Source organism: Babylonia areolata, chromosome 9 (genome assembly GCF_041734735.1).
Source record: "Babylonia areolata isolate BAREFJ2019XMU chromosome 9, ASM4173473v1, whole genome shotgun sequence".
In the NCBI taxonomy this organism is placed as follows: Eukaryota; Metazoa; Mollusca; class Gastropoda; order Neogastropoda; family Buccinidae; genus Babylonia; species Babylonia areolata.
In genome coordinates, this window is record NC_134884.1 from 22,923,669 (window position 1) to 22,949,655 (window position 25,987).

The following is a 25,987-nucleotide window of genomic DNA, read 5'->3' on the forward strand; positions in this document are numbered from 1 at the left end:
ACATCGTTTGCATTGATTGTTCTTTTTTCTTTCTTTTTTCTTGTTTTCACTCTGCACACAACACACACACACACACACACACACACACACACACACACACACACACACACACACACACGTGCGCATACACTATTATCTCTCACATTTCTTCTTCTTCTTCTTTCTGTTACACGACCAACATCGACTTGCCGATGACTCTGTCGTGGTTCATGCATGGGTATTTTCGTGTCTCCATAACCCACCGAACACCGACATGGGTAACAGGATCTTTAACTGACGTGCGTATTTGATCTTCTGCAATACACACGAAGGAGGTTCAGGCTCTGGCAGGTCTGCACATATGTTGACCTGGGAGATGGGAAAAATCTCCACCCTTTACCCACCAGGCGCCGTTATCGTGATTTGAACCTGGGACCCTCAGATTGAAAGTCCAACGCTTAAACCACTCGTCGCTGCGTTGATGGATTACAGTGGTCTGAGCCGGTTGTTTGAGTGCACGTGACATGATGTTGTTTTACTGACGTGTGAGAAAGACAGAGATCGAGATGGATGGGGAAGTGAGTGTCCTACAATGTGCGTACAATGTCCCTCTATCATTAGGTGAGCAGTGGTGGCTACTGTTGACGATTACTGACCACTGCTAGACTAAGTTTGATTTTGTGAGGGAGGCGTGACCGCGTGACTGCTGGGCATGAATGGATAACGGCTTCAGAACGCGTGATTCAAGTTATGAGCAGCGTGATTGAAACGTTAGGTGGTTAGTATGGCCTTGTGAAGGTGTGAGTTCTTGTTACGGTGTTCACTTGCATTTGTGCAATATTTAATATAATGATAGTTGTTGTTTTTTTGCGTGGTAAGATATGTTTGCAGACAATTATAATCTATCCCCCCAACCTCCTTTGTATTCCCACTATGCTCCTCCCTGAACCTCCTTTTCCAACCCATCCGCCCCACCTTTCCTCCCTCCCCAGCTGCCCACTCCCACGACCCCACCTTGTCCTCAAGGCCGAGGGGGGTTACCATGAACCCTCCCTCCCCACCACTTCCAGGAATGAAGTAGACACGTCTTAAAATGTTCTTCGGGGTCTGCTGAACTCATTTTTACATGTTCCCAAGAAAAAAACTGGGACGCACTCAGAGTTACTGCCCTTGGCACAAAGGTATCCCGCCCCGGGCAATGAAATTTAGACAAGCTCAACTTCAAACCCTCATAAATCATACCTTAAAAAGAAAAGAAAAAAAGAAACCACCGCTTATTATATGTTTGCTTTTTTCAATAGGGTCTTTTCTATCAGAATAAATATCAGATTTGAAATATGTGTCACCCGGATGCTCCAGGAGCTGGGTTTGTCCACACTACAAGAGCAAAAAGCAACAAATTAAGGCTTGTCACACTCTTTAAAGTGATATAAGGCCAGGTTCAAGCTTTATCACCTGAGGAATTCCAAAACCAAGAGGAAGATCAAAATGAAAACTTTCACAGACCACGTGGCAACCAACATCATCGCCAAGCATGTGCACAACAACAGCCGTGGCTACAAAGTCCCCCAGACAACTTGGGAGCAGTATAAACACTCATTCTTTGTCAGGACAGTAGCAGACAGGAACGAACTGGAGGAGGAGGAGGTTGTACACGCACACTCATTCGCCACATTTTCTGCAGCATTGGGCAGAGCGGCCTTGGCTGCCTCCCATGAGTAAATTACCCCGCCCCCCCCACACCCTCCTCCCCACCCCCACCTGGTTAGTGAGATGCAGCGTTGCAACAGGACATTTTTTAGCTCAACTCGGGGTGTCCATGGGAGCAGTAGAACCCCCACCCCCAGCCCACACTGCTAAGGAGACACATTGCTGAACCAGGACATCTTGGAGAACAACTTGAGATCAGCTGTGTCAGTTGGAGTAGAATATAAAGTTTTCTTCAATATAGTTTTTTTAATTTTTTTTTTTTATATATATATACAGTTAAGTGAACTTAAATATAGTTCAGTAAATACAGAGGACAATTTGAGTTTAAAACAAAAATAAATAAATTCATAGACTAATCAAGCCATGCGCTTCCATCACCGGTTGCGACAATAATCTGCAAAGGTTCCTGCAATGTATCATTCCAGATTCCAGATATCTTCATTCATTCTTTCACAACTGAGGCTTGTCTTGGCCTACTATCAAATCTTTGACGAATTAATGTAAAATTGTCCAATCGTTTTATTTCATCACTTCAGTATCACTCTTTTCAAAATCATTTTTATACAGAGACCTGCCGGGGTCTTCTAAAAATTATTTCAGTGCATTTGGATGAACATTTGACCCTTTGGGGAGTCACACTGGTCGAGTTACTTCCCCTACCCCCAAAATGCTGTTTTGCTAGGAATCGCCTTAAATCGCAAAATCGTGTGGTTTTTGTGGCTAAAGTTTACATATGTCATGTTCCCCTGCTTCATAACATAACAAATACTGATTAGAAGAATTTTCATTCAAAACACATTGTGTATATCATGCACATAAGCGATGTTAGTGTATGTGTGTGTTTGTGTGTGCGTGTGTGTTGTCTTTCTGAGAGAGCTTGTGCGTAGTCTTCTTCCGTCTCTATCTCACGGTGTGTGTGTGTGTGTGTGTACTTTGCTTTGAAATATTGGGGGGAAAAAAAGGTATGTTAAACATACATTTATTATTATGTCATTATTATTGATTTATTCATTTCTGCCCTCACTTTTGGTTGACAAGGGTCATGCAGTTCAATGACCTTTCTAACTAAATAATCTAAAGCTGTATTCATGTGCTTGTCTCATCAAACGCCACAGCACACACACACACACACACGTGCGCGCACACGGTACTCGCCCATATACAGCACTCATACACAACACACACAAATAGCACTCACTCACACACTCTGCACTTGCATACAACACAAACAGCATTCACACATACAGCACTCACTCACACACACTGCACTCACATACAACACACACACAAACAGCACTCACACATACAGCACTCACTCACACACACTGCACTCGCATACCACACACACACAAACAGCACTCACACATACAGCACTCACTCACTAACACACACTGCACTCACATACAACACTCATAATCAGCACTCACACATACAGCATTCACACACTTACACACTAGCTCTCACTCCCATACATAGAAAACACACACAGCACAAGCCAAGAACAAAAGATGTAAAAGCTTTAATTCAAACTTTCCTCAAAAACGACAAAAACTTTCACTTGTAAAACTGTAAAGAATGAAAGGTACAAGAAAATGTTATCACACAACCTCATGTTAATCCTTTTTTTTTCAACTATTTTTCACCTATTTTGTTTTCAAATAAAAGAAAACTGGCTTTAAAACCTGGTCAGATACCAAGATTTCTCAGCTTGTACTGATTACCAGGACAACAAAGCAGGCGGCTACTAATACTGAATCATTCAGTCCATTAAAAAAACCGAAACAACTACAGAATAAAACAGTGCAATCCACAACCTGCTCCTACAGTTATGTAAGATTCTAAAAAGACAAACGTCATTCTCTGATGAAAATCTACAACAGGTAACAATGGAACTGTTCACATGAGAGGAAAATGATGAGCAATGCTGCACACGTAAAATACTCCCTCTCTTCACGTTCTACAAAACAATGAAACAACAATCCAATGAAAAATATTGAATGTAGCAGGTATGCGATGTTGACTTCTAGCATTTTGGCAATTTTTACATTCTTATTTTAATCTCAGCAACTACAGCATTTCAAATATCACAGGCAAGACGTGGTGTTTTACAGGACGACAAAAAACTACAACCACCCCGCATGTCACACGTTCACGGAATACTGCATTTCAAAACACTGCCAGTAAAAATGGAATCAAACATTGTTGACGTTATCACTTTCTGCTCAAGACTTACAAGAGGTGTCAGGTACTTGGCAACAGAGAGGTATCTATCTATCTCTCTCTCTATATATATTTAGCTGTTCAGGTGACTTCTTTGGCTGTTAAAAAACCCAGCAACTTTTGTATTAGTGGAAACTTATTATTTCATTGAAAAAAAAAGTGTAAAAATATAAAAATTATATAAGGACAGGCCCGGTGCTTCCTTTTTAGGAAGTGTCTGGGTTTGTTCCAATGTGCCTTTTATTTACCAGTGTGCTAGTTGAATCGGTAGTGAAAGCAGCACTGACTTGAAGGTATGTACCCTGTGAATGGAGAGGGTCACCATTCTTCACTATTTGTAAAAATATAAAGTTGAAAAGTTTAAAGAGGGAAAGAGATGGGGAGAGAGGAGACAGGTAACAGACTATACATTTTGTACAGTTTATCCAGGAGGTTGGAAAAGAGAAGCAAAAACAAGATTAGATCTCCATAAAGAAAGTACAGATCATCATTTCTGCATCAAAAGATAGCAGAGAATAATATAAATGTCTCTCAGAAATTTCTTCAATACTACCACAGTCTTTGCAAACTTTCATACATGTAGAAATCCTACTTTTTGTTGTTTGTTTTACTGATCACAGTGCTGGGACAGAAGCCATGAGCCATAAGTACTGTACACCTTACAGTGCTTGGAGTTCAACATGTCAGTGGCCATCTGGATGGCTGGACGGATTAAGACTTGGACACAAGAACACACACACACACACACACTATACACACAATTTTGCTGTTAGCAAACTATCCTCACAATCATTCATAAGAGATCCAACACATTTCCAAAGAAAACACGCACAGAAAATAAACAAAACATTTCACAGTCGTTCAGAGCAAAAATGGTGCCAAGTCACAGATTTAGAGAGACATCCCTCAGCCAAGGAACCTCCAAAGATGATGACGACCCACCGGATCAACTCCAATGTAAAAACAAGACTATCTACTGGATCTGTTCTCAGTCTTCACATCATGTCATGTGGCACAAACGTCTGTCCATTGGTGCCAAGTGAAAAAAGCAGAAGACGCAATGCTGCCTCAGGGCCCCCCAAAACAGCCGTGGTTACCGGGGGTGGGTGGAGGAGAGGGAGGTGAGGGAGCGTGCTCGCTCCAGTTGTCCGGACAGACCGCGCACTTTGTCCGACCAATATTCGCTGCTCTGCTGCAGTTGTACAGACAACTGTGGGCAACAAACCATCATGCAGTGGTCAACATCAATGATGATGATGATGATAATAGTACATGCATATATATATAGCCCTTTCAAACTGGTCATTGTTAAACCTTTTAGAGCCATGCCTGTTTTATGCTCAGTGACATTTTCCAAAGTGATTTTTGGTCACAGAAGGTCAAAAAAAAAAAAAAAATCTAACATGCAAACAACTGAAGTATATTATATAATCTATATTTTTCTGAAAGGAAAATGAAAACACTATCAAGTTATGACAATTTCATAAGAATGTAATGACTATGCGGTGGAAAAATTCCAACAATGACAAAATATTTTCACCTGGGGCACTTTTTTGCACACCAGAAGGGAATGGAAATTTCCATCCCAAGACATTCAAACGGTAAATAATAATGATAATACTGGTAACAGTAAAAGCATACAGCCCTTTGAAACATCTCCAAGTGCTTTAAAACATGTCAGCCAGACACATACCACACAAGAACAAACATGCACATGCATCGAATGGACACACATGTATTGATGAAACAGATGTGGATCCATAGAATACAGAGCATGGAACAGAATGCCTTATTCATGCAAAGTAATGTGTCACACACATGGACACAAAGGATGAATAACAGCAGTAATAGCAATTCAAAATAAAAGGAAAAAAAAACATCAGTACATGTATCCCTAAATATGTCTGCTCCCAAGAAAATGTTATAAATGGAGTCAAGAGTTAAAAAAACGAAGAAAAGCATAAAAAGCAGAAGAAAATAATGTGCAGTTTTGTGAAATTTAAACACTGGGCGTAACATAATTTACTGGATGTTTACACCCTCCCCCCCCCCAACAAAAAAAACAACCAAACCACCACCCAAAAACCAACCAAATGTTTTACTACCATTTTACAACATTCTTTGTAAGATGAATTAACATTTCAGGTTATAATTTTACTGTAACACATAAACATACATTGCCATCATACAAGCATCAAAGCAAAACCAACATAAAACATGTTTTGTGTGTCATCGTCACACTGACAATGTCAAACATTTGCCTCAAACTAAAAAAACCTGGATAAATTACACTGATATGACTAATATGAATTTTCATCAGTTTCAGTGGACACTGGCAAATTCTCAAATCCTTTCCATACTCCTGTGTGTCTTTGTCAGTCTATCTGTCTGTCTTGCTGTGTCTAATCCTTTACTTATTTTCATGATGTACCCCCATGCCCCCAATGCTACACTGTAAATCAATATTTCTGTGAATTTTGGAAATTGGATATTAAACATTTTTTTAAAATCCATATTTTTGAACTAAAGAACAGGCTTAAACAAATTTCTATTCATTGTTAAATGAACACTTAGGTATGAGGAAAATCCCCTTATATGGAAACTCAGTCACCTCCTCTCCCCTCTCTCTCACCTAACACACACACACTCTCCCCTCTCCCTCACCTAACACACACACTCCCCTCTCTCTCACCTGACACACACACACTCTCCCCTCTCCCTCACCTAACACACACACACTCTCCCCTCTCCCTCACCTAACACACACACTCCCCTCTCTCTCACCTGACACACACACACTCTCCCCTCTCCCTCACCTAACACACACACACTCTCCCCTCTCTCTCACCTAACACACACACTCCCCTCTCTCTCACCTGACACACACACACTCTCCCCTCTCCCTCACCTAACACACACACACTCTCCCCTCTCCCTCACCTAACACACACACTCCCCTCTCTCTCACCTGACACACACACACTCTCCCCTCTCCCTCACCTAACACACACACACTCTCCCCTCTCTCTCACCTAACAAACACAAAACTATAAGAAATAGTTTGTTGTGACACAAAAAGTATCACAAACTAAAAAAAAAAAGTTTTATTCTGACCTCAAAAAATATAAAGTTTAAAAAATAAACACTAGGTTATGCTATTTTAAATGGGTACAACCGAGGAATGTTAATTTCCTTTCTGCAGATAAAACTAAAGAATGGAAGAGAAGAGACATCTGCTGTCACGTGAGGTTGACAGACAGGTGCAGTGGTCAAACGGTTAGAGTGCTAGAGTCTTGCCCGAGTTTCCTGAGTCTGATCCCCCCATCCCACCTGGTGACTTACAGGTGGAGATTTTTCCCATCTCCCAGGTCAACATATGGCAGAACTTCTGGTGCCTGAACCCCCTCCATGTGGATACGCATGTGGAAGATCAAATACACTAATTAAGGATCCTGTAATTCGTGTCAGTGTTTGGTGGGTTATGTAAACAAGAACATACCCAGCATGCACAGCCCTGAAAACAGAGTATGACTGCCTACATGGCAGGGTAAGTAAAAAAAAAAAAGAAAAAAGGTCATACACATAAAATGTTACATGTCTGTATGAGAAAGTGTGTGTGTGTGTGTGTGTGTGTGTGTGTGTGTGTGTGTGACAGAAACCTGACTGAATGAATGATACAAGAAAAGATTAATGAGCACCAAATGGCAGCTGTCAGTCAGTTCTACCCAGGTAGGCAGCCTGTTGTGCCAATGACTCTGTGCTTGTAAAGCGCTTAGAGAGTGGTCTCTGACTGAGAATATGCGCTATATCTGTATCGGCAGCAGCAGCAAAGCTTCAGCTCTTCCACTGGCCTACTGAGACACTGGGGCCACTTAACATTTCATTGTCATGTGGGTTAAAGAAAAAACTCTTTAATCATCTGAGAAAAAAAAATTAACAGTGCACAGATACAACTATTAGCAGTGCATAAATTATTTACCTCACCACAGGAATGTTCCCACAACCAGGTTACTCCCAATCTTCCCACACAAGAGCATGCACTGACCAAGGAAACGATACAACTGTTGCCAAAGAAAACCACCAGGTCAGAATGGAGGAGTGTGTGACTGTTTCAGTGATTACTAGTCCACAACGGTGGCTAGGTTGGGTGGAGTGGTGGCCTAGTGGTAAAATGTCCACCAAGGAGGCGAGAGAATCTGCGCGCACAGGTTCGAATCCCACATTCCCCAGTGTTTTCTCCCCCTCCACTGGACCTTGAGTGGTGGTCTGGATGCAATTCATTCAAATGAGATGTTAAACTGAGGTCCCATGCGTAGCATGTACTTAGTTCATTTAAAAGATATGCCAACAAAATAGGTTTTCCCTGGCAAAGTTCTGCAGAAACATCAGCACTTATAGGAAAATAAATACACCTGCAGGCAGAAGAACGACAAAATAACAAACAACAACAACAACAAACCAAAAACAAAATGGTGAAGCTGCACTGCAGCAATGCGCTCTCCCTGAGGAGAGAAATCTGTTGCGACAAACTAATATAAAAAAACAAACAAAACAATGTTGCTGCCCCATGCTGTTAGTCACCCATACCACTGTCAGAGTTACTGTATTTTACTGACTACAAGGCGATTTTGATGAAAAGGTGCACCCTTCAAATTTTACAGAATGACATACAAGGATCAGCATATAATAAAGCACACATCAAAATGCTAAACAAGAAGTTGAGAATTGTTGGGTCCATCGCTGTTGCAGCTGTGACTATGTTGAAGTTATGCTGAAGCCCTGATTTAATCACCAGAACTCTCTTTACATGTTGAATCACCTGCTCGCTTGTCTGCTCTGCAGACATCTGCCTTCTTGAATCTGTCTTGTCCACACTCCCCCTAATTAGCTGTCTGTGAGATGTTTTTATCCAGACTTGTGGTAAGGTTTCATACTTTTTCATCCCCACAGACATCACACTACTATGATTTGAATGTCAACTGTAATGCGACTCTGTTTCATGACAGTGTTTTGTCATATTTAAACATACATTTGGTGCCAGCACCATGTTATAAGGCAGGTGTTGAATTTGGGTGGGGAAAAAAAGTATCGCCTTATAGTTGGTAAAATACACTGCATACAAGATACGGAAAGCACCTTTGGAAAGGTGAGACAACAAACCCACCTATCTCTCGTTTGTTTTTTTTTCAGTGTGTCTGATCAGTGCATCTGTGTGAAGAGAAATCACTCATTGTATTGAGCTGCTGAAATCACTTCTTTTTCATCAGTTAAGACAACAACAACAGCAGTAATAAAGACAAACACACATGCATGCACACACACACACATGCATACACTGTACACATACACATATGCATGTGCACACACACACACATGCATACATTGTACACACACACACATGCATGCACACAAACATGCACATACACACTCTCCTCTCTCTCTCACACACAAATACACACACATGCACACACGCACAATGGCACACTCATACACATACATATGTACACAAATACGTGTGCTCAGCTTATGGGTTCAAATCTCATTAAACAAATCAAGATTCTCAGTTTGCATTGTCCATTAAGAAATGTTGACAACAGATGAAAGTATCGATCAAGTTTAGAAAGTGTAAAATTTCATCTAATATCTATTTTTTTTCTCTCCAGAACTGCTGCGTCAAATATAGAAAAACCAAACCACATTTATCAATTACAATAACTGTGTGTGTCTCTGTGTGTACGTTATTACTGTATTACATTACCTTAATGTGAAGACCCATTAAAAAAATTCTGTGTCAACCACCAATTAAAAAAATCTTTATTCAGATGACAGTGACTTAAGACTGTGTATGAATACTGTATGCTGGAGACAACAGTAATGACAATTATCTTGAATGTTCATGCTGACCAACACATGCTGGAAATTATAACATACTGTGTTGGACCTGTATCAGTCTTGGAAAATAATTTATCCTAAACATAACGCACGCACATGTGTGAACACCAACTCAGAATACCCATACACATGTACTCATGTGCTCACACACACATGCACACACACACACACACAGAAGCAACTTGAAAATGAATACTCCAAATTACTCTCACTATCCACCTCCCTCATCAACACACAGGGAACGCATCTCCAAACTCCACACACAGTGATGTCAAGCCAAAATGTGCCAGGCAAAATAACGCCCACAAATGGGCAAAATAACACTGACAAACTCTAGTCTCCAACAACAGAGTGAGTGCCGCTTACCTCTCCCACCCTCTGTATCCAGTAGGACTTGTCCAGGTTCTGTGGATCCGTCACCCCAGTGTCCTCCATGGCTTTGCTCAGAGCTGCTCGGGTCTGCAATCCAAATCCAAATCATGCTGTTTACAGCCCAGCTGACTGCAAAATGGGCCATGTCAGGGATGACCTGTCACTTCTTAAAACTTGTCAAACAGAAATCAAAGTGTAAGCACACACACACACACACACACGAACTGAATCTGAAATGATGTTAAAAAAGACCAGTCCATTCATGTCTTGTTCAGTCCATGTAAAATTTAAATCAAACTAAAATATGTATTTTCCTCAGGAGTTTAAAAACAGGGACCGGAGGAACATCTCAAAGAAAGTTCTGCTGTAGACAAAGCCACATATAAACCTGCAGATGGACTTTTTTTGTAAATGGCTGCACTGGATTCAGGTGAGGTGCTATTCCAGGCTAGAGCAGCCTGCATTACTACAGAATGAAGATGTAGCTAAAAGACAATAATACATAATACACCATCATTACACAACAGAAAACATTACAGTACACCATGATGACTCAACAAAACACGTAAGCAAAGCCAGAGAAGAAAAAGATACAGTCAGTCAGTTCACAGCAGCAGCACAATACATGACACAACCCCATACAAGTCAGAGAGAGAAACCACACAACACAATACGATCCAATTAGAAAGTCAAAAGAAAGAAACCACAAAATACAATCCAGTCAGAAAGCTAAAAAAGAAACAACACAACACAACACAACACAATCAAGTCAGAAAGCTGGATAAAGAAACCTTACAACACAATACAATCCAGTCAGAAAGTGACTTAAGAAACCACAGAGAAAGAAACCACACCACACAACACAACACAACGCAACCCCTTCAGAGAAAGAAACCACAACACAACACAACACAACACAACACAATCACTTCAGAGAAAGAAACCACACAACACAACACAATCCCTTCAGAGAAAGAACCACACAACACAACACAATTACTTCAGAGAAAGAAACCACACAACACAACACAATCCCTTCAGAGAAAGAAACCACACAACACAACACAACACAACACAACACAATCCCTTCAGAGAAAGAAACCACACAACACAACACAACACAACACAACACAACCCCTTCAGAGAAAGAAACCACACAACATAACACAACACAACCCCTTCAGAGAAAGAAACCACACAACACAACACAACACAATCCCTTCAGAGAAAGAAACCACACAACACAACACAACACAACACAACACAACACGATCCCTTCAGAGAAAGAAACCACACAGCACAACACAACACAACACGATCCCTTCAGAGAAAGAAACCACACAACACAACACAACACAACACAACACAATCCCTTCAGAGAAAGAAACCACACAACACAACACAACACAACACAACACGATCCCTTCAGAGAAAGAAACCACACAGCACAACACAACACAACACAACACAACACAACACAACCCCTTCAGAGAAAGAAACCACACAACACAACACCACACAACACAACCCCTTCAGAGAAAGAAACCACACAACACAACACAACACAACACAACCTCTTCAGAGAAAGAAACCACACAACACAACACAACACAACACGATCCCTTCAGAGAAAGAAACCACACAACACAACACAACACGATCCCTTCAGAGAAAGAAACCACAAAACACAACACAACACAAAACAATTACTTCAGAGAAAGAAACCACACAATACAACACAACACAACACAACACGATCCCTTCAGAGAAAGAAACCACACAACACAACACAACACAACACAACACAAAACAACACAATTACTTCAGAGAAAGAAACCACACAACACAACACGATCCCTTCAGAGAAAGAAACCACACAACACAACACAATCTCTTCAGACAAAAAAGACAAAGGACCACCACAGCTGTCCAGTTCATCACAACAGCCCCAACTAACCAGTCGCTCCGTGTCGGCCAGAGCCGGACTGGAGTCAGGCCGGAGACCCCTGGAGTCCAGCTGGCTACGGAGACTGACCAGCGTCTGGTCCCTCGTCTTCAGCTGCAGCTCCAGGTTCTGTCGGAGAGACACCTCGCGCTCCAGCTCACAGCGGAGCCGGTTGTTGTCCTGCTGGACGCTGCTCAGCTACGACACAGGACAACACGCACAGGACAACTTCATCATCATTATCGTCATCATCACACGTGCTGATGCAGTGAAAACTGTGTTCCTTTCTTTATCTAAAGATGACATACATGACTGATATGAGTTCCTTATCTAATGCACTACTGTATATGTATTGTCTCATGTGAGGCGCTTAGAGCCCATTATGTGGGGAGTTTGCACCATACAAACATTATTATTACTAAGATAAATGACAGATATGATTATCTTACCTCCTGAAGATATACGCAATAGATATTTCCTAACAAATATATTGATGACATATATATGACACATATAATGGATGTTAGTATCTTACCTAATGATGACATCCATGACTGAGCTTGAGTGGAATATTCTCATTCAACTATTTCTACGATTGATTTTTTGGTTTGGTTACTGAAACTCGTCCTCATATGGTCTGTTCACATGTCATGTTAGTACCATTTGCTTTTGCATTGATTTTTTTTTTTAGTCAATCGATCGACTGTATACATCATTGTGGCGAAAAGCTAACAACTGCAAACAACCATCACACAGGTTTGCAAGTGGATTATCATATATTTGATAGTCAGTCGTGTCCGACTATGACCATCAGAACAGCAGAGGAGGCAACTGCTGTTCCGACTATTTGGGCTAGAATTTGATTATAGTGGAGAGTGTCTTGCCCAAGTTACATACCCACTCTCTCGGCCAAAAGGGTTTTAGGACAGTTGGCGTTGGGATGGTTCCCAAAGACCAACTAGCCCACAAGGCTGCAGCACTAAGAGCCAGCGCAATTTTGCCTCCTGGTTTGAGAGTCATAGTCCTTCACAAAAGACTAAGCTGTAAATGGTTTCCCACTGACTGGAGAAACCACTGATAATACAGCTCTCACTTTACTGTTGGCCCAAATGTAAACTTACTACCACAGCGATGATCAAGAAGATTCTATCGAATCTGATGCTAGTATTAGCGGGTCACTGTCTTTCTTCACATGCACATGGCTGTACAGCTGAGCCAGGGGAGGGAACTCTCAGTTTCAGTTTCACTGCATTCCGACAAATCCATACATGCTACATCACATTTGCTAGGGAGATGCCTGACAGCAGTATAATCCAAAGTGCTTGTCAGGCCTTGAGTGCATGTTTATATATTTGTGTACCTATCAGAGTGATTTCTTTTTACATAATTTTGCCAGAGGACAACACTCTCGTTGCCATGGGTTCTATTTCAGTGTGCCAAGTGCATGCTAATAATAATAATAATACATAGTTTTTTTATGGCGCGATATCCAGCATCAATGCTGCTCAAAGCGCCTTACATCATCCAGTTGACTATAAACATGCATTAAAAAACAAATCAACCGCTATCTGACAATGGAAAACATCCAGTGTGTTCATATGAATGAAAAAGCACACTTAAGAGATGAATCAGAATATAAAAGCTATGAAGTAAATAAGGCTTAGATTAAAACAAAATGCATTTCATAGAACACACACACACACACACACACACACACATGCACACACACACATATATATATATAGAGAGAGATGTCCCTCCCTTACAGACACACACACACACACACTCACACACAGACCCGCAAACACACACACGCTGACATTAAATATAAACTGCACTAAAAACAAAATTGCATAAGCATTAAGATATTTCTTATTTTCTAACACAGAATTCTGTTCAGACATGCTAACATGCCTACACACTTACACACGCGTACCAGAGCACTGTGCCCTCACAAACACATGCACACACGTACACACGCACGCACCCCCCACACACACACACACACGCCCATTAAAAATAACCAGATAGAAAAAAATGCCACAACATAATCCCTTCAGAGAAGGCTGCACATGGGACCTCGGTTTATCGTCTCATCTGAATGACTAGGTGCTCAGTGTGATTTTCCAGTCCAGCTTGGGAGAAAGGGCGAGAGCGGGATTCAAACCCACACCCCCAAGGACTAAAATCTCAGCGCTCAAGGGGCATGAAGAGTTCAGAGAAACAGGTAAAGGAAAACGTGTGTGCATTACGAACTGTGATCAACATCACCACACACACACACACACACACACACACACCTGGGAGTTGAGCTGCTGAATGTTCTCCACGTTGGACTTGAGTCTCAGATGGAGATCTTCAATGGTGGCCACACTGTACTTCTTTTCCTGGTCCTGCTCCACTCTGTAATAATCATATTAATGATAACAATAATAACAATAATAATAATAAATGATAATAATGATAATGACAGTAGTACATTTATATAACGATGATGATGTAATAATAATAATGATATTAACAATTATCATAATAATCATAAAACAAAAATAATAAAGCATTTCTTCATTTATTTAATGATAATGATACTACTACTACTGACAATAATAATCATAATAATGATAGAATGATACTACTACTAACAATAGTACATCTGTATAGCACTATAAAACATCTCAAAACACTTTACAATAATACATCTGTCAGACACAAACCACCACAGAGGATGTAGGCGTACAGATCAAAGTTAGGGTAAAGATGTAGGCGTACAGATCAAAGTTAGGGTAAAGATGTAGGCGTACAGATCAAAGTTAGGGTAAAGATGTAGGCGTACAGATCAAAGTTAGGGTAAAGATGTAGGCGTACAGATCAAAGTTAGGGTAAAGATCTAGGAGTACAGATCAAAGTTCGCTTATAGATCTAGAAGCATAGATCAAAGTGTAAAGATCCAGGAGTTATAGATCAAAGATAGCTTAAAGATCTAGGAGTACAGAACAAACTGTAAAAGATCCAGGAGTTATAGATCAAAGATAGCTTAAAGATCTAGGAGTATAGAACAAACTGTAAAAGATCCAGGAGTTATAGATCAAAGATAGCTTAAAGATCTAGGAGTATAGAACAAAGTGTAAAAGATCCAGGAGTTATAGATCAAAGATAGCTTAAAGATCTAGGAGTATAGAACAAACTGTAAAAGATCCAGGAGTTATAGATCAAAGATAGCTTAAAGATCTAGGAGTACAGATCAAAGTGTAAAGATCCAGGAGTTATAGATCAAAGACAGCTTAAAGATCTACGAGTACAGAACAAAGTGTAAAAGATCCAGGAGTTATAGATCAAAGACAGCTTAAAGATCTAGGAGTACAGAACAAAGTGTAAAAGATCCAGGAGTTATAGATCAAAGATAGCTTAAAGATCTACGAGTACAGAACAAAGTGTAAAAGATCCAGGAGTTATAGATTAAAGACAGCTTAAAGATCTAGGAGTACAGAACAAAGTGTAAAAGATCCAGGAGTTATAGATCAAAGATAGCTTAAAGATCAACGAGTACAGATCAAAGTGTAAAGATCCAGAGTTACAGATCAAAGATAGCTAAGATCTAAGACTATAGATCAAAGCTAGTGTAAAGATCCAGAAGTACAGATCAAAGACAGCGCAAAGACCCAGAGAGAGTATACATCAAAGACGGCATTAAGATTCAGACGTACAGACCAAAGTTAGCATAAATATCATGAAGGAGGGTGTCTAAAACATGGAAAGGTAAGTCCCGAAGGAATACTCACACATTTTCAGACAGTCTCCCTTTCAGCTGGTTGAGCATCACCTGTTGGTGGGCTGAGTGACTCTGAAGGATCTGTGGAGACCGTACATAATAATTTGTCAGGCAGCTGATGTTTGATGTTGATAAATCACTTACCCCCCTTATCTCTATCTTTCCCTCTCACAGACATACACATTATCATTATTATTATATTTATATAGCGCTGAATCTTGTGCAGAGACAAATCACAGCGCTTTCGCACCAGTCATTCACACGCATGCATAACTCTAAAACTGGAGAAACTGAATACAAGGAAGAGGCAGGGAAGGGAGGCTATTTTGGGAAGAGGTGGGTTTTAAGGCCAGACTTGAAAGAGCTGAGTGCGGAGACCTGACGAAGAGAAAGAGGAAGTTCATACCAATTGCATGAACACATGAACAGAAACACACTCACGCACACAGACCCAAAAGCACACACAGATATACAGAGACACACAAGCACACATACACACACATTCACAGAGACACACGCACATACAACATACACACGCAAAAGGACATAAACACATACACATAAGCACACACAATATACACACACACAAAGACATACACATAAGCACACACATATGCATATACACACAAGCACACACACTTGTACACACAAACAAAAACACACACACTTGTACACAGACACACACACTTGTACACACATGCATATATATTCTCTCTCTCTCACACACACAAGCATACACTTATACACACATGCATACATACTCTATCCCTCACACACACATACACTCTCTCTCTCACACACACTGTCGCTGCGTGATCACCATATTGTGTACTTTTGACCTCTTTCTAGGAGCCGGAGGCCTGGAGATTAAAGTTTTTGTTCTTGTTCTTGTTCTCTCTCTCACACACACACCCACACTCACTCACACACACATGCATGTACACACACACGGAGGCAGCAGCGTACCCTCAGTTTATCGCCGTCAGCATGTCTGTCCTCCAGTTCCACCCTCATCTTGTTGTTCTGCTTCTGTAGCTGTTGGATCTGCTCCATCAGCAGCCTGCCCACACAGGAACACGCTGCTGTTACACACTGCCCCACTGCTGTCAGTGTGCGTTTTACACACAAGTGGTCAGTTTTTCAGTATCAGTTTCTCAAGGAGCTGTCACTGCATTCAGACAAATCCATATACGCTACACCACATGTGCCTTGCAGATGCCTGACAGCAGCATAACCCTAGTCAGGCCGTGAGTGCATGCATTTTTGTGTAGTTATCTGAGTGGCTTTCTTCAACACTGTTGTTGCCATGGGTTCTTTTTCAGTGCGCCAAGTACGTGCTGCATACGGGACCTTGGTTAATTGTCTCATCTGAGTGACTAGACGCTCAGTTTGATTTTCCAGTCAAACTTGGGAGAAAGGGTGGGAGTGGGATTCAAATCCAGACCCTCACGGACATTGAACTGGCAGATGAGTGTCTTATCCATTCTGCCACCTTCCTCCTAATGTACACGAAAAAACACATGCACACAAACATGACCACACAGGGACACACTGCTATTACACATTGTGTCAGTACTGTCTGTGTGCGTTTTACACGCAACCACACACACACACAAACATGACCACACAGGGACACACTGCTATTACACATTGTATCAGTACTGTCTGTGTACGTTTTACACACAACAACATACACACACAAACATGACCACACAGGGACACACTGCTATTACACACTGTATCAGTACTGTCTGTGTACGTTTTACACGCAACAACACACAAACATGACCACACAGGGACATGCTGCTATTACACACTGTGTCAATATTGCCGGTGTGCCTTTTATACACAACAACAACAACAACAACAACAACACACACACACACATACACACACACACATGATCACACTGGGACATGCTGCTATTACATACTGTGTCAATACTGTCAGTGTGTGTTTTATACACAAGAACACACACACACACACACACACACACACACACACACACACAAACATGACCACACAGGGACACGTTGCAATTACATACTGTGTCATTACTGTCAGTGTGCATTCAAGACATGAGCAAACACACACAAACATTCTGCTAATAAACAATTTCACTTCTACATGGACTGAGTGCATTCAGTTTTGCCACAGAATCATACACCCCCCTTATTTGGATTTTCTTTTCTATTAACAAACAACTGCACGTTTTTACAAAGATTAAGCGCATGTAGTTTTGCTGCAGAATTATTCACTTACTTTGGATTTTCTTTTCATCTAATATCACTTATAGTGAAAAGACGTTAAACTAAAGAACGATTTTCTTTTCTTTCTTTTTCTTTTTCAGTTTCTCATGATAACTGAAACATATAACCTTTGCCACAGGTAACTAATCGGCAGTCTTTTTGAAAGAGAAAGAGCTGACTTTCCAGATCTAAAATTGTCAACCTTTCTGTTTGTTTATTGTTTGAGACACAAGAAAGAGCACGATATAAGCTCAGGTTGTTGCTCCAGTTATCTTAACCGAACGCTGATTTTTGCCTTGGTTCTTGTTATTAAAAGATGTTTAAACGAAATGTCCACCTCATTTTGTCGACTTAATAAGAGACAAGAGTACCGTAAAGTTCGGTCTATAAGCCGTGACTTTATACCCCAGCTTCAACCTCTGCAGCTTATACAATGATGCGGCTTATTTGCGGATTTTAACGATCCCGGGAGTGTCACGTTCTCGTCTATTCTTAGCTGCCCTTCAACTCACCAAAATCATGATTTCTGTCCATGAATTTTTGGATGAGCTTCAGGATTTATAAATCAAATCCGCACACATTAAAGCCTTCAGATCAGCATTCAGTTCTACTTTGCTCAAGCGTACACCCTCATCACGCCGAAAACACAACGTTATGCCTATGATGCAGCCTTCAAACTGAAGGCGATCGACATAGCAGACGACAGTGCAAGCGACGAACCAGCAGCGACCTCCACCTTCATGTTCATGAAGTGAAAGCGAGGCTGAAGTTAGTGACAAGATGGCGGAGGAAGCTGTGATGGTTCTCTTCAATTCGGACACTGAAGACGAAGATTTTAGTGGATTCAGTGAGCAGGGTGACGTTGAATAAATGTGACTATCCCTAAATTATGGATCTTATTTTCGTTGTGTTTATTTATTTATTTATTTTTTTGTGGCACTAGCAGTATTTTCGCTTGCTTTTCTTTTTTTGTTGTTGTTTTTTTTTGTTTTTTTTTTGCTGCCCCATCATCTGCACCGTTTCAGTGGCATTACTCCGATGCCGCTCATTTAGATTCCCCCATATACGGCCACACCCGGGTTTGTCCGTCGCAGTTCCAGCGTCGGCATCGGTTGCTTTTCTTTGTGTTGTTCCCGCTTGTGTTTATTTCATAACCTACAGTATTGACAGCTTTTCTGTAATATCAGTATGTGTTCTGGTACCGGAAATAAGTGCGGCTTATAAACTGGTGCGGCTTATGTATGTATAAAGTTCAATTTTTTCCAAAATTTAGTGGGTGCGGCTTATATACCAGTGCGCTCAATAGACCAAACTTTACGGTATATGAGTCATACGGAGAGTTGAAACCAGAATGATCTTCCACATAATGGTGATCAGGTACTTACTCCTTTTCACTGGTCAGGCCCATGATCGCCTTGCTCTGCTCTCTGCAAACAAATAACAGCACATTTCTTATAATAATTATGATAATAATAGTAACAGCAATAATGATAATAATAATAAACACTTATTCATTGCTTTTTTTTTTTTTTTCCAGATACAGCTCACCGTGTTTTACCTGTACAAAAACTCATTAATCAGAAATGATGAAATAATAAAACAAATCAGTTTACAAAAACTTCAAACAAACATCATGATACAACCTGTTTAACAATCTCTCTCTCTCTCACTCTCACACACACACATGCATGCACGCACACACACTTAATACGAACAAAAAGCAGCTTCGAACTGTGATGCACAAAGCTATCAGTACTGCTGGAACAGATGGGTCTTCAGAGAAGATTTGAAGGAGGCTGTGGAAGTGGAGTGTCTGATGTTAAAATGAAAAAAAGCTATTACAGATGGGTAAGGGGAAAGGCTACACTGACTGAAGGATTTTTTTCTGACAGATGGAACACAAAAAAAATCTGATTATCAGTATGACGTCTGAACTTTCCCTGTCACATAGTTATACAGCTGGGATGCTCCACCCCTGACTCCCCCACTTCACACACTGTCCAGCGTCACAGAGCGAATGGATCTACAGCTGAGTGATGCCAAAGATGTCCACATATGTTGTTAGTTTGATTCAGTTTTGAAGAGGTGTCAAAGCAGATGGCCACATATGTTGTTAGTTTGATTCAGTTTTGAAGAGGTGTCAAAGCAGATGTCCACATATGTTGTTAGTTTGATTCAGTTTTGAAGAGGTGTCAAAGCATGCAGACTGATCCATATGCATTACACCACGTCTGCTTTAAAAAAAAGAAAAAGAAACAAAAAAAAGAGTGATATAGATAATGAAGGGATGAATGTGTGTGTGTGTGTGTGTGTGTGTGTGTGAACCTTAACATGCAAAGCTGATCAGCCGTTTGCTCAGTCTGACAAAAGTGCAGCATGCATGGACTGGATTCCCATTAAGCCTATAAGCTATCCTGCATGAAAGCTAGATTTAAGTTCAGGTTTTCAAGGAGTGACAAATTACAGTAACTGGCGTAAGTATTACACAACAACCCACTGCGTCACTGCAGATCCATGCAATATACAATCACATGGTCTGCATTCTGACATTTTCTCATGCTTGTGTGTGTGTAAGTAAGTATATATGAATGTATGTATGTATGTTTGTCCGTGTGTGTGTGTGTGTGTGTGTGTGTGTGTGTGTGTGTGTGTGTGTGTATCTACATCCTGATGAAGGTGTACTACAGCAAAAATTTGCAGCATTTTAATTACAAGTTTTAAAGACATGCAAAGACAAACTGTTGTTATCTTTATATTCTACCGCTTTCTGTAGTTACTGCAGTTAGTTCTACAAGGAGTGGAGCCCAGGACACCAAGAGAGTGTGATCTTGTGTGTGTGTGTGTGTGTGTGTGTGTGTGTGTGTGTAAAAGATCTATTTTTATTTTTATTCTATTTTCAAATACAAAAGCTGGCTGAAGATCAGGATGATGACAAAGCTTACACGTCAATCAGGTTCAGGCTTGTGGACTGTGCAACATGACTGTACTTTACACGTCTAAATGTCACACTTCATCCTGATGTCAAGGCACAGGCACCGGCAGTACCGGTGAGGAACTATCACTGACACTGCCCTGAAGACGTCTATAAAAGACTGTGGGGAATCTAACAAAGACTACAGCATCTATCTATCTATCAACTTACCTGATTTTGTTGCCCAGTTTTTCATTGGCCATCCTGAAAAAAAAAAAAAAAGAACGGGATGTATAAACTGGTCTGCCGAATTCAACTGTGTGGGGCACTCAGTCTTTCTGCCCATCCCTTCAAAAAGAACAATTCTGTGCGCATGTATCAAACTGCCAACACAAACACATACACATTCACACAAAACACAAATGTAACACCCCTTCACAAACATGCAGCAACAGATTGTAAACCAAATCAATAGAGCTGACCAATAATAAACGTAAGTGCCAAAGCCTTCATACAGTTTATTTGGAGGTAACAGACACACACACACACAACATTCACCAACCCCCACCCCCCCCAAAAAAGAAAACAGAACATATAAAAGACCATTTCATATCAGTGTAAGAATAAAAGATGTTTAGAATGTCAGAGCCTTCAGTAAATGATTCTTGACTGGTTAATAGTTAGCCTTGGAGTATCAAGCTTTGTACCAAAAAATTGTCTTTCCCCATTTTTTGAATGTTCTTGACACACGAATTACTCATCAAGTTTGAAACACCAACCAAATAGGCATGCTTCTTGCAATGCCATCCTGCACTCCTGTTTACAATTTGTTTCATTTTCATGCCAACATTAACAACAGAAAAAAAGGTACAACTAAATCTTTCAACAGCTGGTATCAGTAAGATCAAGATACAATTAAACTGTGATTTAAATCCATCATCCTGATGATCATTTTATTGCTGTATTGATTAGATTTATATTTGTCTGTTTGTTTGAATGTTTGCTGTTGTATATGTGTACACTTTATTACATAATTCTAATGCATGCTTGTCCATCTTTGTGTGCACATCCTTGCATGCGTAGTTGCATATATTGCTAAGAGCAGGTGTGCGAGCGTGCGTGTGTGCGTGCGTGTGTGAAAATATGTGTTCCTTCAAACCACCACAGCCAATCAAAAAGTAGCTAACCATCACAGAAATCACCAATCATGTCCAGTATCACAACTTATGTTGTCATATAGTTACAAAACAAAACACAACACTGTTTCTTCTAGCATAACTGTAGGGTGCTGTGTTAGTGAGGGTCATCATGATTATTTCCCATGTCCCAAAATGACAGTCACAGGAGGGGGAAAAGGAGAAAACTTGGACTGTTCCATTTGTTTATGTATACGAGATTAATTCTTTTTGCTGTGTGTTGAAACAAAGAAAAAAGTAACCACAACCGTTCTGTAATCATTTGATATTCAACAAGCACCACAACCAGATGAAACATGATGCTCTACAGGACAGTGCAGCCTTCAGAAACTGGTGATATTAATCGCCTTCAAACAGCTAAGATGTACAAAGAAAATCCACTTTCAAAAGCAATCAATGTGTCTTCTGGTATCATGGGTACAGCTAAGATGTACAAAGAAAATCCACTTTCAAAAGCAATCAATGTGTCTTCTGGTATCAAGGGTACAGCTAAGATGTACAAAAGAAAATCCACTTTCAAAAGCAATCAGTTTGTCTTCTGGTATCAAGGGTACAGCTAAGATGTACAAAAGAAAATCCACTTTCAAAAGCAATCAATGTGTCTTCTGGTATCATGGGTACAGCTAAGATGTACAAAGAAAATCCACTTTCAAAAGCAATCAATGTGTCTTCTGGTATCAAGGGTACAGCTAAGATGTACAAAGAAAATCCACTTTCAAAAGCAATCAATGTGTCTTCTGGTATCATGGGTTAATTGTCTCTCTGAAAGACTAGCACCCACACTGCCACTCAAGGTCTGGTGGTATGGAAGGCGGGGTGGGGGAGGGGAGCAAAAATCCTGGTCTGTGTACAGGGCTCCAACAAATGGACACATGCTTCCCAGTCAGACATATTCCTACGGAGCCACCACTCCACACTTCAAGTGACCAGTTCCACAATCCACACCTGTCGTGGTCAGACTGACCACTGTGCTTTGATTGAATGATATGGATACTCACATAGCATCTATCCTCGGTCAGAGACCAAGCTCTAAGCGCTTTACAAACTCGGGATCATTTTCACAACAGGCTGCCTACCTGGGTAGAGCCAACTGACTGCTGCCACTGGGCACTCATCATACATTTTCTGTGTCATTCAGTCAGGTTTAAGTCACGCACACACACACACACACACACACTTACATTGAGCTCCACCATGGCCCTGGTCTATGTGGGTACAAAGCTCCCCCCCATCAACCCCCCCCCCACCCCCCCCGCCTCCCATCTGGAGGAAAGAAAGCAGCATCTGTTCTCCCATCCTGCTTTATACCACACCCCTTACAAAACATCTGTGTAGCCCCCCACACCTCTACCCCTTACCCTTCTGCCCCCCCCCCTCTCCCTCCACCCCCCAAACCACCACCTTTTCTGCATGCAAATTTTGTTTAAGACATGTATTCACATAGGTCAGCACAGTCACAAGTGACGCTGCTATAGCTGAGTTAGCCAGCCAAAATGACAGATAGGATGCATCATCATCCATGGTCAAACATGACTGAGACACATCTCACACTGACACAGTGTAACATGTGTATTCCACATAACCTATACACATTTACTCACTCATAAATGGTGATCAGAACAACACACACACACACACACGCACGCACACACACACACAAATAATAATCTTTTAAAAAAAGATTAAAATATAAAAACTCATGCAGTACCAGATAAACCAAAAAAAAACCCAAAAAAACTGATATGGAAACTAAAGGGTCGTGCAGCTCTTCTCAAAAATTAGACTGACAATTCACCAGATGCAGATGTAAAAGTCTGACCAACAACCCATATCTCACAAAGATCCAGCAACATCTCAGAAACACATACAAGCACTTAGTGTTTGCAGACAAGGAAAGATGAAATAAAAAAAACAAACAAAAAACCCCAAAACACCAACACTTGCAAGGGTTGTTATATTACATGCCAAAGTTGCATTGCTACCCCAAAGTTGTTGTTTTTAAATAAAGAAAAAGAAACAGACAGAAATCACGTAAGTCAAATGGTACAAGAAAGAGAAGCAGTACTTATGTATTTCATCTTGGTGTTTAAGGTAAATCCTGTGGATGAAACATATGTAGGAATGATCAACAAACATGCAGCATCCTCTCTCTCTCCAAAAATATCAATAATTTTGACACTAAACCTTTGTATAAGATGCACACCGGATTGTAACACAGCAGCTCCTTGCAAAAGTTTCAAAACACTGAAAGAATCACAGAGAAGGGGGCAGACAGACAAACATAGACATAAACAGAGCACAAGAAAACAGACTTACATTTTCAGCAAGCCAGACACGTATAAACAGAGCACAGAAAACAGACTTACATTTTCAGCAAGCCAGACATGTATAAACAGAGCACAAGAAAACAGATTTACATCTTCAGGCAGCCAGACACGTATAAACAGAGCACAAGAAATCAGATTTACATCTTCAGGCAGCCAGACACGTATAAACAGAGCACAAGAAAACAGATTTACATCTTCAGGAAGTCAGACACGTATAAACAGAGCACAAGAAAACAGATTTACATCTTCAGGAAGTCAGACACGTATAAACAGAGCACAAGAAAACAGATTTACATCTTCAGGAAGTCAGACACGTATAAACAGAGCACAAGAAATCAGATTTACATCTTCAGGCAGCCAGACACTTATAAACAGAGCACAAGAAAACAGATTTACATTTTCAGGAAGTCAGACACAAACAGACAAACATAAACAGAGCACAAGAAAACAGATTTACATCTTCAGGCAGCCAGACACTTATAAACAGAGCACAAGAAAACAGATTTACATCTTCAGGCAGCCAGACACGTATAAACAGAGCACAAGAAAACAGATTTACATCTTCAGGCAGCCAGACACTTATAAACAGAGCACAAGAAATCAGTTTTAAATCTTCAGGCAGCCAGACACGTATAAACAGAGCACACGAAAACAGATTTACATTTTCAGGAACCGCCAGTCCAGCCATTCATCATCATCAACTGTTTTCCGGAAGCGCCGATCCAGATAGTCATCATCAAACAACATGACTGTCACTTAGTAAGCACCCACACCTCCTAAATCAAACACTGGTGCAAACAGAAATGGAGCACTGAAAAACCAACGAACTGTAGCACACTCACTACACAACTGAAAACAAGCTGTGTTTAGTGTAAAACCTGTCCACTGTGGCACGCAAAGGCAACGGTAAAGAAGCTGAGTCAGTTTAAAAAAAAGAAAAAAAAAGAAAAAAAGAAGTGTCAACTGTAGCACACTACACAACTGTCTGTAAAGAAGTTGTGTCAGTGTGAATAGATTTCCACTGCAGCACAAAACTTTAAAAAGAAACTTTGTCAGTGCAACCAGTTTTCCACTGTAGCACATGTGACACCTGCAAAGTAGCTGTGTCAATGTCAAAACTGCAGCGCACACCACAGCTGTTAATCTTTGCCAATGTCTGCTCCACTCTGACGGGATCTGCCCCCTTGGGACAGAAACCTTTGGGGCCAGAGCCAAGCAGGCAGGCAACATTTAACACCCTGGGAGCCCAAAACACGGCTGATGTGAGCTGTGAGGGATTATCATTATCAGGGCAGTGTAGGGATTAGCTGGTCACTGGATTAATGCTTTTGACTCACACAGGTGGAGAATGGTGTGTCCTTAATCAAATTTTATACAACAGCAGCCCAACCATCACACACAGAAACATCTGTTGTGA

General features: G+C 40.8%; 1 protein-coding gene across 1 annotated transcript in view; it reads right to left on the bottom strand.

Annotated features, from left to right (window-relative positions):
- Nucleotides 1-3,981: 3,981 nt before the first annotated feature.
- The window catches only part of LOC143285593 (uncharacterized), a 148,378-nt gene continuing 126,372 nt past the window's right edge, over nt 3,982-25,987 (bottom strand). Inside the window, exons 48-55 of the mRNA XM_076592986.1 lie at nt 21,279-21,311; nt 19,522-19,563; nt 16,854-16,947; nt 15,898-15,968; nt 14,419-14,521; nt 12,131-12,316; nt 10,168-10,260; nt 3,982-5,119 (exon numbers count right to left, since the gene is read on the bottom strand). Of these exons, the coding sequence (XP_076449101.1) occupies nt 5,003-5,119; nt 10,168-10,260; nt 12,131-12,316; nt 14,419-14,521; nt 15,898-15,968; nt 16,854-16,947; nt 19,522-19,563; nt 21,279-21,311 (739 nt within the window). The 3' untranslated portion in view covers nt 3,982-5,002. The remainder of the gene's footprint in view (nt 5,120-10,167; nt 10,261-12,130; nt 12,317-14,418; nt 14,522-15,897; nt 15,969-16,853; nt 16,948-19,521; nt 19,564-21,278; nt 21,312-25,987) is intronic.